At 48.7% G+C, this 14,492-nt stretch overlaps 1 protein-coding gene across 5 annotated transcripts in view; it reads left to right on the top strand.

Annotated features, from left to right (window-relative positions):
* Positions 1-1,015: 1,015 nt before the first annotated feature.
* Positions 1,016-14,492, top strand: part of LOC143299352 (uncharacterized) — a 26,860-nt gene continuing 13,383 nt past the window's right edge. For 4 of the 5 annotated variants that reach the window (XR_013057517.1, XR_013057514.1, XR_013057516.1 and 1 more), the window contains exon 1: positions 1,028-10,104. Coding sequence is in view for 2 of the 5 variants with exons in the window: in XM_076612486.1 (XP_076468601.1) it covers positions 1,101-10,104 (9,004 nt within the window). In the remaining 3 variants the exon portion in view is untranslated. Of the gene's footprint in view, positions 10,105-14,492 lie in introns of all 5 variants that reach the window. The other variant, XM_076612487.1, reaches the window with a different exon arrangement.

The raw sequence follows: 14,492 nt of genomic DNA, 5'->3' as shown, positions 1-14,492 counted from the left end.
GGACATTGACCAGGATTTCAGTGAGGAAGAAGAATACACAGACACTGATGGAGATAGTGCCGCTGAGGGAGATGAATCGAAAGAAGGTACTGACATGTTGGAAAAAGAAGAAGGCGTCATTCTTCAGAGACAGCATGATGATGTTAAACCTTCAATGGACACAGAAGAAATGTCAGTTCAGCATCCTCTGGATGAAATTGCAGACAGTGAAGTGATATTCCGTCAGTCTGAACCAGCACTAAAACTTCAGTCCAGTTACGTTGGTCCCACGTACAACTTACAGACGATTCCTGATGACTCACTGATGACCCAAACGAACATTTCTTTTCCTGATGACCAAGAGGATCCCAGAACTGACAATATCCAGTCTAGACAGGTTCAGTACTCTGGCAGTGAAGACATTCAGGGCCACATGAAAGACCAAGCAACTCTGCAGCTGAATACAGTGACCTATGATAAGGACCAAGAAGGAAGACCAGAAAATCTTCAACAAGCAGATCAAGGTGAGAAAAGATTCACTGATGGAGCCGTTGATGAACTGATTGTGGAATCATCAGCTGCAAGAATATCATGTCTCCCAGATTTGAGCAGTGTTGAAAGGACAAACGAATCAACCACAGAACTACCAGAGCAGTCCGTGAAGTCCGACCCATCCCTGTCACTGAGCACAAGCCTTCAGTGGTCAGATGGGGAAAGCTGGCCAGACAGACAGACACAGGCTGAGGACAGAGGTCAGAGTTCAGAGAGCAGTCAGCGGTTCCTGGAGTCTCCTGATGGACTGAGCTGTTCTCTGCCCCAGACAACAGGATCAGCTGCGGACAGTGGGTATGCCATGTCACTGGAGGAACAGAGCCTTTCAGTGAAGGCTGTCTATCCAGGCACTGCCACAGAGAGTATGAGGGACCCCAGGTCTGTCTGCAGGAGGACGTTGGTCCTCACACCTCTGACGCTGACTCCATCAGGAAGGATTCACAGACACTGACTGCTGATTCCTCTGACAATGGTGAACACACTGATGACAAACAGACACGGTCCCTGAAGAATCTCCTTCACTCTCTGAACACCCATCAGACGCTGACGGACGATCGTCACCTTCGTGGATGCAGAAGGTCGTTACAACTGCCAAGGATGCCTACAGTTCTCTGGGGAAGAAGCTGAGGAGGAAGAAGAAAACGAAGACATCTGAGGAGGGTGGAGAAGAGGACATTGACCAGGATTTCAGTGAGGAAGAAGAATACACAGACACTGATGGAGATAGTGCCGCTGAGGGAGATGAATCGAAAGAAGGTACTGACATGCTGGAAAAAGAAGATGGCGTCATTCTTCAGAGACAGCATGATGACGTTAAACCTTCAATGGACACAGAAGAAATGTCAGTTCAGCATCCTCTGGATGAAATTGCAGACAGTGAAGTGATATTCCGTCAGTCTGAACCAGCACTAAAACTTCAGTCCAGTTACGTTGGTCCCACGTACAACTTACAGACGATTCCTGATGACTCACTGATGACCCAAACGAACATTTCTTTTCCTGATGACCAAGAGGATCCCAGAACTGACAATATCCAGTCTAGACAGGTTCAGTACTCTGGCAGTGAAGACATTCAGGGCCACATGAAAGACCAAGCAACTCTGCAGCTGAATACAGTGACCTATGATAAGGACCAAGAAGGAAGACCAGAAAATCTTCAACAAGCAGATGAACGTGACAAAAGATTCACTGATGGGGCCATGGATGAACTGATTGTGGAATCATCAGCTGCAAGAATATCATGTCTCCCAGATTTGAGCAGTGTTGAAAGGACAAACGAATCAACAACAGAACTACCAGAGCAGTCCATGAAGTCCGACCCATCCCTGTCACTGAGCACAAGCCTTCAGTGGTCAGATGGGGAAAGCTGGCCAGACAGACAGACACAGGCTGAGGGTGAGGACAGAGGTCAGAGTTCAGAGAGCAGTCAGCGGTTCTTGGAGTCTCCTACTGGACTGAGCTGCTCTCTGCCCCAGACAACAGGATCAGCTGGGGACAGTGGGTATGCCATGTCACTGGAGGAACAGAGCCTTTCAGTGAAGGCTGTCTATCCAGGCACTGCCACAGAAGAGTATGAGGGACCCCAGGTCTGTCTGCAGGAGGACGTTGGTCCTCACACCTCTGACACTGACTCCATCAGGAAGGATTCACAGACACTGACTGCTGATTCTTCTGACAATGGTGAACACACTGGTGACAAACAGGACGTGGTCCCTGAAGAATCTCCTTCACTCTCTGAACAGACATCAGACGCTGAAGGACGATCGTCACCTTCCTGGATGCAGAAGGTCGTAACAACTGCCAAGGATGCCTACAGTTCTCTGGGGAAGAAGCTGAGGAGGAAGAAGAAAAAGAAGACATCTGAGGAGGGTGGAGAAGAGGACATTGACCAGGATTTCAGTGAGGAAGAACACACAGACACTGATGCAGATAGTGGTGCTGAGGAAGATGAATCAAAAGAAAGCACGGACAAGTTGGAAAAAGAAGAAGGCGTCATTCTTCAGAGACAGCATGATGACGATAAACCTTCAATTGACACAGAAGAAATGTCAGTTCAGCATCCTCTGGATGAAATTGCAGACAATGAAGTGACATTCCTTCAGTCTGACCTAGCACTGAAACTTCAGTCCAGTGACGATAGTCCCATGTACCATTCACAGACGGTTCCTGATGACTCACCTGTGATCCAAAGGGACATTTCTTTTCCTGATGACCAAAACGATTCCAGAACTGACAATGTCCAGTCTGGAGAGGTTCGGTATTCTGGCAGTGAAAACATTGAGGGTTATATGAAAGACATACCAGCTTTGCAGCTGAATACACGGACATATGACAGGGACCAAGAAAAAAGAGTAGAAAATCGTCAACAAGCAGATCAAGGCAAGGAACGATTCACTGATGGCGCAGTGGGTGAACTGATTGTGGAATCGCCATCTGCCAGAATATCATGTCTACCAGATTTGAGCAGTGTTGAAAGGACAAACGAATCAACCACAGAACTACCAGAGCAGTCCATGAAGTCCGACCCATCCCTGTCACTGAGCACAAGCCTTCAGTGGTCAGATGGGGAAAGCTGGCCAGACAGACAGACACAGACAGAGGGTGAAGATAGAGGTCAGAGTTCAGAGAGCAGTCAGCGGTTCCTGGAGTCTCCTGATGGACTGAGCTGCTCTCTGCCCCAGACAACAGGATCAGCTGCGGACAGTGGGTATGCCGTGTCACTGGAGGAACAGAGCCTTTCAGTGAAGGCTGTCTATCCAGGCACTGCCACAGAAGAGTATGAGGGACCCCAGGTCTGTCTGCAGGAGGACGTTGGTCCTCACACCTCTGACACTGACTCCATCAGGAAGGATTCACAGACACTGACTGCTGATTCCTCTGACAATGGTGAACACACTGATGACAAACAGGACACGGTCCCTGAAGAATCTCCTTCACTCTCTGAACACCCATCAGACGCTGACGGACGATCGTCACCTTCCTGGATGCAGAAGGTCGTTACAACTGCCAAGGATGCCTACAGTTCTCTGGGGAAGAAGCTGAGGAGGAAGAAGAAAAAGAAGACATCTGAGGAGGGTGGAGAAGAGGACATTGATCAGGATTTCAGTGAGGAAGAACACACAGACACTGATGCAGATAGTGGTGCTGAGGAAGATGAATCAAAAGAAAGCACGGACAAGTTGGAAAAAGAAGAAGGCGTCATTCTTCAGAGACAGCATGATGACGATAAACCTTCAATTGACACAGAAGAAATGTCAGTTCAGCATCCTCTGGATGAAATTGCAGACAATGAAGTGACATTCCTTCAGTCTGAACCAGCACTGAAACTTCAGTCCAGTGACGATAGTCCCATGTACCATTCACAGACGGTTCCTGATGACTCACCTGTGATCCAAAGGGACATTTCTTTTCCTGATGACCAAAACGATTCCAGAACTGACAATGTCCAGTCTGGAGAGGTTCGGTATTCTGGCAGTGAAAACATTGAGGGTTATATGAAAGACATACCAGCTTTGCAGCTGAATACACGGACATATGACAGGGACCAAGAAAAAAGAGTAGAAAATCTTCAACAAGCAGATCAAGGCAAGGAACGGTTCACTGATGGCGCAGTGGGTGAACTGATTGTGGAATCGTCATCTGCCAGAATATCATGTCTCCCAGATTTGAGCAGTGTTGAAAGGACAAACGAATCAACCACAGAACTACCAGAGCAGTCCATGAAGTCCGACCCATCCCTGTCACTGAGCACAAGCCTTCAGTGGTCAGATGGGGAAAGCTGGCCAGACAGACAGACACAGGCTGAGGGTGAGGACAGAGGTCAGAGTTCAGAGAGCAGTCAGCGGTTCTTGGAGTCTCCTACTGGACTGAGCTGCTCTCTGCCCCAGACAACAGGATCAGCTGTGGACAGTGGGTATGCTATGTCACTGGAGGAACAGAGCCTTTCAGTGAAGGCTGTCTATCCAGGCACTGCCACAGAAGAGTATGAGGGACCCCAGGTCTGTCTGCAGGAGGACGTTGGTCCTCACACCTCTGACGCTGACTCCATCAGGAAGGATTCACAGACACTGACTGCTGATTCCTCTGACAATGGTGAACACACTGATGACAAACAGGACATGGTCCCTGAAGAATCTCCTTCACTCTCTGAACACCCATCAGACGCTGAAGGACGATCGTCACCTTCCTGGATGCAGAAGGTCGTTACAACTGCCAAGGATGCCTACAGTTCTCTGGGGAAGAAGCTGAGGAGGAAGAAGAAAAAGAAGACATCTGAGGAGGGTGGAGAAGAGGACATTGACCAGGATTTCAGTGATGAAGAAGAATACACAGACACTGATGGAGATAGTGCCGCTGAGGGAGATGAATCGAAAGAAGGTACTGACATGTTGGAAAAAGAAGATGGCGTCATTCTTCAGAGACAGCATGATGACGATAAATCTTCAGCTGACACAGCAGAAATGTCAGGTCAGCGTCCTCTTGATGAGAGTGAAGACAGTGAAGTGACATTCATTCAGTCTGAACCAGCACTGAAACTTCAGGCCAGTTACTTTAGCCCCACGTACCATTCACAGACAGTTCCTGATGACTCACCTCTGACCCAAAGAGACATTTCTTTTCTTGATGACGAAAACGATTCCAGAACTGACAATGTGATGTCGAGAGAACCTCGAACCTCTGGTACTGAAAACAGTCCAGGTTACATGAATGACCAGCCCTCATTGCATCTGAATACGGTGACCTATGATAAGGACCAAGAAGGAAGACCAGAAAATCTTCAACAAGCAGATCAAGGTGAGAAAAGATTCACTGATGGAGCCGTGGATGAACTGATTGTGGAATCATCAGCTGCAAGAATATCATGTCTCCCAGATTTGAGCAGTGTTGAAAGGACAAACGAATCAACCACAGAACTACCAGAGCAGTCCATGAAGTCCGACCCATCCCTGTCACTGAGCACAAGCCTTCAGTGGTCAGATGGGGAAAGCTGGCCAGACAGACAGACACAGGCTGAGGGTGAGGACAGAGGTCAGAGTTCAGAGAGCAGTCAGCGGTTCCTGGAGTCTCCTGATGGACTGAGCTGTTCTCTGCCCCAGACAACAGGATCAGCTGCGGACAGTGGGTATGCCGTGTCACTGGAGGAACAGAGCCTTTCAGTGAAGGCTGTCTATCCAGGCACTGCCACAGAGGAGTATGAGGGACCCCAGGTCTGTCTGCAGGAGGACGTTGGTCCTCACACCTCTGACACTGACTCCATCAGGAAGGATTCACAGACACTGACTGCTGATTCCTCTGACAATGGTGAACACACTGATGACAAACAGGACATGGTCCCTGAAGAATCTCCTTCACTCTCTGAACACACATCAGACGCTGACGGACGATCGTCACCTTCCTGGATGCAGAAGGTCGTTACAACTGCCAAGGATGCCTACAGTTCTCTGGGGAAGAAGCTGAGGAGGAAGAAGAAAATGAAGACATCTGAGGAGGGTGGAGAAGAGGACATTGATCAGGATTTCAGTGAGGAAGAAGAATACACAGACACTGATGCAGATAGCGGTGCTGAGGAAGACGAATTAAAAGAAAGCACGGACATGTTGGAAAAAGAAGAAGGCGTCATTCTTCAGAGACAGCATGATGACGATAAACCTTCAGCTGACACCGCAGAAATGTCAGTTCATGGTCTTCTGGATCAGATTGAAGACAGAGAAGTGACATTCCTGCAGTCTGAAGCATTACATGAACTTCAGACCAGTTATACTAGTCCAACTTACCATTCACAGACAGTTCCTGATGACTCACTGATGACCTCAAAGGACGTTTATTTTCCTGATGACGAAAACGTTCCCAGAAATGACAATGTCCAGTCGACAGAGCCTCGAACCTCTGGTTCTGAAAACAGTCAAGGTTACATGAATGACCAGCCTTCATTGCAGCTGAATATAGTGACTTATGATAAGGACCAAGAAGGAAGACCAGAAAATCTTCAACAAGCAGATCAAGATCAGAAAAGATTCACTGATGGAGCCGTGGATGAACTGATTGTGGAATCATCAGCTGCAAGAATATCATGTCTCCCAGATTTGAGCAGTGTTGAAAGGACAAACGAATCAACCACAGAACTACCAGAGCAGTCCGTGAAGTCCGACCCCTCCCTGTCACTGAGCACAAGCCTTCAGTGGTCAGATGGGGAAAGCTGGCCAGACAGACAGACACAGGCTGAGGGTGAGGACAGAGGTCAGAGTTCAGAGAGCAGTCAGCGGTTCTTGGAGTCTCCTACTGGACTGAGCTGTTCTCTGCCCCAGACAACAGGATCAGCTGCGGACAGTGGGTATGCTGTGTCACTGGAGGAACAGAGCCTTTCAGTGAAGGCTGTCTATCCAGGCACTGCCACAGAAGAGTATGAGGGACCCCAGGTCTGTCTGCAGGAGGACGTTGGTCCTCACACCTCTGACACTGACTCCATCAGGAAGGATTCACAGACACTGACTGCTGATTCCTCTGACAATGGTGAACACACTGATGACAAACAGGACACGGTCCCTGAAGAATCTCCTTCACTCTCTGAACACCCATCAGACGCTGACGGACGATCGTCGCCTTCCTGGATGCAGAAGGTCGTTACAACTGCCAAGGATGCCTACAGTTCTCTGGGGAAGAAGCTGAGGAGGAAGAAGAAAATGAAGACATCTGAGGAGGGTGGAGAAGAGGACATTGATCAGGATTTCAGTGAGGAAGAAGAATACACAGACACTGATGCAGAGAGCGGTGCTGAGGAAGATGAATCAAAAGAAAGCACGGACATGTTGGAAAAAGAAGAAGGCGTCATTCTTCAGAGACAGCATGATGACGATAAACCTTCAGCTGACACAGCAGAAATGTCAGTTCAGGGTCTTCTGGATCAGATTGAAGACAGAGAAGTGACATTCCTTCAGTCTGAAGCAGTACATGAACTTCAGACCAGTTATGCTAGTCCAACTTACCATTCACAGACAGTTCCTGATGACTCACTGATGACCTCAAAGGACGTTTATTTTCCTGATGACGAAAACGTTCCCAGAAATGACAATGTCCAGTCGACAGTGCCTCGAACCTCTGGTACTGAAAACAGTCAAGGTTACATGAATGACCAGCCTTCATTGCAGCTGAATATAGTGACCTATGATAAGGACCAAGAAGGAAGACCAGAAAATCTTCAACAAGCAGATGAAGGTGAGAAAAGATTCACTGATGGAGCCGTGGATGAACTGATTGTGGAATCTTCAGCTGCAAGAATATCATGTCTCCCAGATTTGAGCAGTGTTGAAAGGACAAACGAATCAACCACAGAACTACCAGAGCAGTCCATGAAGTCCGACCCATCCCTGTCACTGAGCACAAGCCTTCAGTGGTCAGATGGGGAAAGCTGGCCAGACAGACAGACACAGGCTGAGGACAGAGGTCAGAGTTCAGAGAGTAGTCAGCGGTTCCTGGAGTCTCCTGATGGACTGAGCTGCTCTCTGCGCCAGAAAACAGGATCAGCTGCGGACAGTGGGTATGCCGTGTCACTGGAGGAACAGAGCCTTTCAGTGAAGGCTGTCTATCCAGGCACTGCCACAGAGGAGTATGAGGGACCCCAGGTCTGTCTGCAGGAGGACGTTGGTCCTCACACCTCTGACACTGACTCCATCAGGAAGGATTCACAGACACTGACTGCTGATTCCTCTGACAATGGTGAACACACTGATGACAAACAGGACATGGTCCCTGAAGAATCTCCTTCACTCTCTGAACACCCATCAGACGCTGACGGACGATCGTCGCCTTCCTGGATGCAGAAGGTCGTTACAACTGCCAAGGATGCCTACAGTTCTCTGGGGAAGAAGCTGAGGAGGAAGAAGAAAACGAAGACATCTGAGGAGGGTGGAGAAGAGGACATTGACCAGGATTTCAGTGAGGAAGAAGAATACACAGACACTGATGCAGATAGTGCCGCTGAGGGAGATGAATCGAAAGAAGGTACTGACATGGAAATGAAAGACAGCGAGAGAGGCACAGGTCCAATCTCAGCAGTCGCTGACCTTGACACAGCAGACTTTGCAGAGCGGGACTACGATGCTGCCATTGTCGCTGCTGTTTTGGATGCTGACAGACGTCTAAGCAAGAGTCTGAGTGAAGATCCATCAGTTCAGCTGTCAGATGTGGACAGCGACGATCACAGCACTGATGATGTCAAAGGGCTGTCAGTGTTTGACCAGGAAGCCAGTGAACATGCATCGACTGATACTGCTGAAAGACGGCTGCGTTGTGATCATGCATCACAAAAGCTGACAGAAAGTGCTGGGATATCTTTGTCTTCACCTGTTCTGTTACCACCAGAAACATCAGGAGACCTTCAAGAACAAGCAGTGTGGACACGCATTGAAGAAGACTTGCACGCCAAGGTAACGAAATATTCCCCAGCTGAAGAAGCCATTGTGCAGATGGAACATACAGCAGGTCCTCAGATACAGAGGGATACGAAAGCAGAATTCTGTAGAGATTCCGAAGCGATCACTGGCGCTTGGGCGGCTTCTGATGGTGGCACAGCTGTCATGGGTGCAGTGCTGGACGCTAATTCACGTACTCAGTCCTTGCCGGACGCTGATTCACGTACTCAGTCCTTGCCGGATGCTGATTCACGTACTCAGTCCGTGCTGGATGCTGATTCACGTACTCAGTCCGTGCTGGATGCTGATTCACGTACTCAGTCCGTGCTGGATGCTGATTCACGTACTCAGTCCGTGCTGGATGCTGATTCACGTACTCAGTCCGTGCTGGATGCTGATTCACGTACTCAGTCTATGCTGGATGCTGATTCACGTACTCAGTCCGTGCTGGATGCTGATTCACGTACTCAGTCTATGCTGGATGCTGATTCACCTACTCAGTCTATGCTGGATGCTGATTCACGTACCCAGTCCGTGCTGGATGCTGATTCACGTACTCAGTCTATACTGGATGCTGATTCACGTACTCAGTTCGTGCTGGATGCTGATTCACGTACTCAGTCTATGCTGGATGCTTATTCACGTACTCAGTCCGTGCTGGATGCTGATTCACGTACTCAGTCCGTGCTGGATGCTGATTCACGTACCCAGTCCGTGCTGGATGCTGATTCACGTACTCAGTCAGGTCATAAGGTGAACGTCACAGAATCGCACCAACGGCTGCTGACGTCAGAAGGTGCCGAGCAAGATGAAGAAGGAAGGTCCTCATGGTTGGGAAAAGACATTGTCTCCAGCGAACGTCTTCAAGGTGTGCTGACTGCACCTTCACACATCACCCAGACTGTTGGGACCTTTGGCGATACGTCATGGCCATCGGATGGCCTGAGTCTGGCCAGCACTTATGCTCTGTCGTTCCCCACGGAACGCCGCTCCTGTCAAAGTGCCGAGGACAGCCAGCTGACAGTGACTGGCAACCAGGAAGTCGTCCTCCAAGTGAGAGCTGCAGGGACAGAGTACAGAGAGGCCACTGAGGGCAGGACATATGTGGGGCAACATGTGACCATGCCAAAACCACCTCGACAACTCTTGGCTGATGGAACATGTGGTCAGTGACTTTTTAAGTCCGGGGACTTGGTGCAGACAACGCTAGCTGGGGTTTAAGTGATGGCTTGCTTGGTTTCTTCCTGTTTTCTCCACACCCTGAATGCATCTGCATTCACGTTGTTCAGTCATCCCCCCCCCCTCCCCCCCGTTGGAGTGTGTCTGCTTTTGTCCATTGTCTCGCCGTGTTTGTTGGTAATAGATTGGATGTAGAGCAGCGGTGAACCTACCTGGTGTGGAGAGGAGCATCACACCAACCTGCTTCTCTGCCCCCAGCCTGGCCACTCCTGTTGCAGGCAGCTTTGTACACACTGTTAGTGCACCACCACACATCGCTGGGTTAGAGCTTTGTACACTACGCCTCGCTGGGTTGGGGCATTGTACACCACAACACTTTTCTGGGTAAGGGCTTCGTTCAACCCACCTTCCTGGGTTAGGGTTTTGTACACCTCACATTGCTTTGTACACCACAGCATGCTGGGTTAGGGCTTGAGGGTTTTGTACACCACACCTTGCTGTGTTTGGGCTTTGTACATCACAACACCTTCCAGGGTTCGAGATTTGTACACCACAGCTTGCTGGGTTAGGGCTTTGCACAACTCACCTTGCTGGGTTAGGGCTTTGCACAACTCACCTTGCTGGGTTAGAGCTTTGTACTACACACCTTGCTGGGTTAGGGCTTTGTACTACACACCTTGCTGGGTTAGGGCTTTGTTCAACACACCTTGCTGGGTTAGGGCTTTGTACTACACACCTTGCTGGGTTAGGGCTTTGTTCAACACACCTTGCTGGGTTAGGGCTTTGTACTACACACCTTGCTGGGTTAGGGCTTTGTACTACACACCTTGCTGGGTTAGGGCTTTGTTCAACACACCTTGCTGGGTTAGGGCTTTGTACTACACACCTTGCTGGGTTAGGGCTTTGTTCAACACACCTTGCTGGGTTAGGGCTTTGTACTACACACCTTGCTGGGTTAGGGCTTTGTGCAACACACCTTGCTGGGTTAGGGCTTTGTTCAACACACCTTGCTGGGTTAGGGCTTTGTACTACACACCTTGCTGGGTTAGGGCTTTGTACTACACACCTTGCTGGGTTAGGGCTTTGTTCAACACACCTTGCTGGGTTAGGGCTTTGTACTACACACCTTGCTGGGTTAGGGCTTTGTACTACACACCTTGCTGGGTTAGGGCTTTGTTCAACACACCTTGCTGTGTTAGGGCTTTGTTCAACACACCTTGCTGGGTTAGGGCTTTGTACACCTCACTTTGCTTTGTACATCACAGCATGCTGGGTTAGGGCTTGAGGGCGTTGTACACCACACCTTGCTGGGTTTGGGCTTTGAACATCCCCCCATCTTGCTTGGTTATGGCTTTGTGCCCTCATTATCTTGTTTGTTTAGACTTCGGTTAACCACACATATCTAGGTTACAGTTTTGTACACTATCAGACCTTACTGGGTTAGGGCTTTGTTCAACTCACCTTGCTGAATTTGGGCTTTGTACACCACACTTTGCTGGGTTAGGGCTTTCGTACACTCAACATCTTGGTGGGTTTTTAGGCTTCGTAAACCATAATTTGCTGGGTTTGGGCTTTGTTTACAACACTCTGCTGGGTTAAGGTTTTGTACACAACACCACCTTGCTGGGTTATGGCTTTGTACACCCCCACACCTTGCTGGGTTAGGGCTTTGTACACCCCCACACCTTGCTACTTTTTGCCTTTTCCGTCATTCCCTTTGGTCGTTTGTTGATGGCTGGTGCATGCATGCCGCAGTCTGATGACCACTCCCAGGGAAATGATGTCCTTCATGCATTCCACTACACACGATGATGTGTCTTTTAGAATGATGTCAACATGTCTTACTCCCTGGCTTCCTGCTTAGAGTGGTGTGGATGCGAATGGCTTCTCCTCTGCTTCATACCTGTTAGATTTGCATTGTTCATTGCGACCACCACAGCCATCCCCATCTCCATCCTCGCACTTTTTGTTTTCTGTTCGTAACTTTGCATTCCCTTGTTAGTTTGTGCGTCTTCATCCTTGTACATAATTGTGTGTTCGATGCTGGACAACAGCGCAGGATTCAGTTAACGCACCCTTAACCCCCTCCCCCACCACCACCACCACCTCTAAGAAGTACCAATCCAACTGCTGCGGACAGTTGGGCAAATGAGGTATGACATTTTGCCTCCCTGACAAAACATTGACAAGTAAGGAATGACATATTTTGCCTCCCTGACAAAACATTGACAAGTAAGGAATGACATATTTTGTCTCCCTGACAAAACATTGACAAGTAAGGAATGACATAATTTTGCCTCCCTGACATATCATCTGACAAGAGGATTGATACACAACAGTGACTGTATTGTTCCCATTAAATCTGCTGTGCATTACGGGTATCGATTGCTACAAATCCAACCAAGGCCATGCAGTCAATGCAATGTAGCTGACAGACTGACAGTGAAACGTAAGTGTTGTTCTTGTGGACCACATTACTGCTGACGAGGTGGCATGAAAAGCTCTGAACAGATGATGTTAGTAAATTGACGTCTTTACTTCCAGTTCTCAGTGCTTCCAGCATTTGCTATTATTTTGTGTAGGGGGTTGGGGGGGGATGAGGGGAGGGCTTTATGCAGAAACCAGTCACTCAGTGTCAGTCAGAGCTTCTGGTGCATTCATCGCGGGGGCCCCTTTCCTCTGTATATCCACGTCACGGTTTGGCTCCGTGTGGGGGGCGGGGGGGATGGCGGGGGGCTGCTTTCACATTCAGCCCAACAATTTCAGATCCGGTGCAGTAGTCATAAAAACTCAAAAGCTGCACAATGACCTCTTTGTGTGCTCCATCTGTTCACTAGCTGTTGTGTCCTCGCTGTACACGTTTTTACGCTAATTGTTCCGCGTGCGTTTGAGCGAATGTACGAATTTTGTTAATGAGGGAAGTGGAATATAAACGTGCATGTGCCTTTTTACATCCAGCCCTCAGGGCAAAGAGAAAACGAATGTTGGTGTAGGCATTTACAACACAGCTGGTGCCTTCAGTGTGTAAATGTTGACACTGACGTCATAGCTGGTGCCTTCAGTGCGTCAGTGACGACACTGATATCAGACCTGGTGTCTTCAGCGTGTCGATAGGTACACTGACGTCACGCTTAGTGCCTTTATTGGGTGCCTTCAGTGCGTCCATGTATACACTGGATACACTTCTGTAGTTGTGGGGGGTATTAAGATTGTGAGGAATGGACAGAGTTCTTTAGAGGGGGGGAAACAGGAGCATTATCAGGATAAGAACCTGAAATATGACACAGTGAATAGCTCATTAATATGTCTCTACCCCCAGATCCGGAAAGCTGTTATCGTGTGTGTGTGTGTGCGTGTGTGTGTGTGTGTGTCGTCCTGCCATGTTTATTGTACAACAGACAAAGGTGGAGGTGTGTGTTGTTGTTGGGAACGTTTGGGGTGCATGTGACTGTTCGACCGTGGAAAGCAATGTGCGTATAATTAGGTCACAGAAATATGCCCGGTGACAACGGTGAAGAGAGAGGGCGGATGAAGGGGTGGGCTTGGGGGGAAGGGGGGGGGTGTGTATCTGAATCAAGACCCAGAAAAGAAACAGCTGCTAATCTACATCGTCACATGATGAGCACGGGACAATTAATACGGCAGACGTCACGCGCTGATCACACGCTCCTCTTACGTTCTGCTTGAGTAGGCCCGGTGTCATTTTCCATAATGGCCCCCTTTATCTAGATCACCCCGGCGGTGTTTCTGGCCCCTCTTACCTGCACTCTGAAGTTATTTCGGAACAAGGCGGACATCCCACTTAGCTGTCCAGTTCAGTTCAGTTTCTCAAGGAGGCGTCACTGCGTTCGGGCAAATCCATGTACCGGTACGTTACGCCACATCAGCAAAACAGATTCCTGATTACTGAGCAGCATAAACCAACGCACTTAGTCATCCCTTGAGGGGAAATAAAAATCAAATGAGATATGACACATACATAGATTAAAATGATGAATAAAAACAGAATATTAAAAAAAAAAAATAAATAAATAAAAAGGCACTGGAGGCAACTCCCGTTGGAGACAGGGGGAGTAATAAACTGTAAATGTGTACATAAGTCATTTGGAGAGTGGGAGGTTCGAACTCTAAGTGTTCGTGGGAGGGTGAGAGAGATGAACTGTAGATGTGTATGAGTCATAGTGAGAGAGAGAGGGGGGTGGATGAACTGTAGATGTGAGTCATAATGAGAGAGAGAGAGAGAGAGAGAGAGAGAGATGAACTGTATGTGTAGGAAGAGGGAGAGAAGGGGAGAGATGAACTGTATATGTGTACATAAGTCATTTGGAGAGTGGGAGGTTCGAACTCTTAAGTGTTCGTGGGAGGGTGAGAGAG

Source organism: Babylonia areolata, chromosome 25 (assembly GCF_041734735.1).
Source record: "Babylonia areolata isolate BAREFJ2019XMU chromosome 25, ASM4173473v1, whole genome shotgun sequence".
In the NCBI taxonomy this organism is placed as follows: Eukaryota; Metazoa; Mollusca; class Gastropoda; order Neogastropoda; family Buccinidae; genus Babylonia; species Babylonia areolata.
The sequence above is the reverse complement of the archived record's forward strand: the minus strand, read 5'-3'. Positions and strand labels throughout refer to the sequence as shown.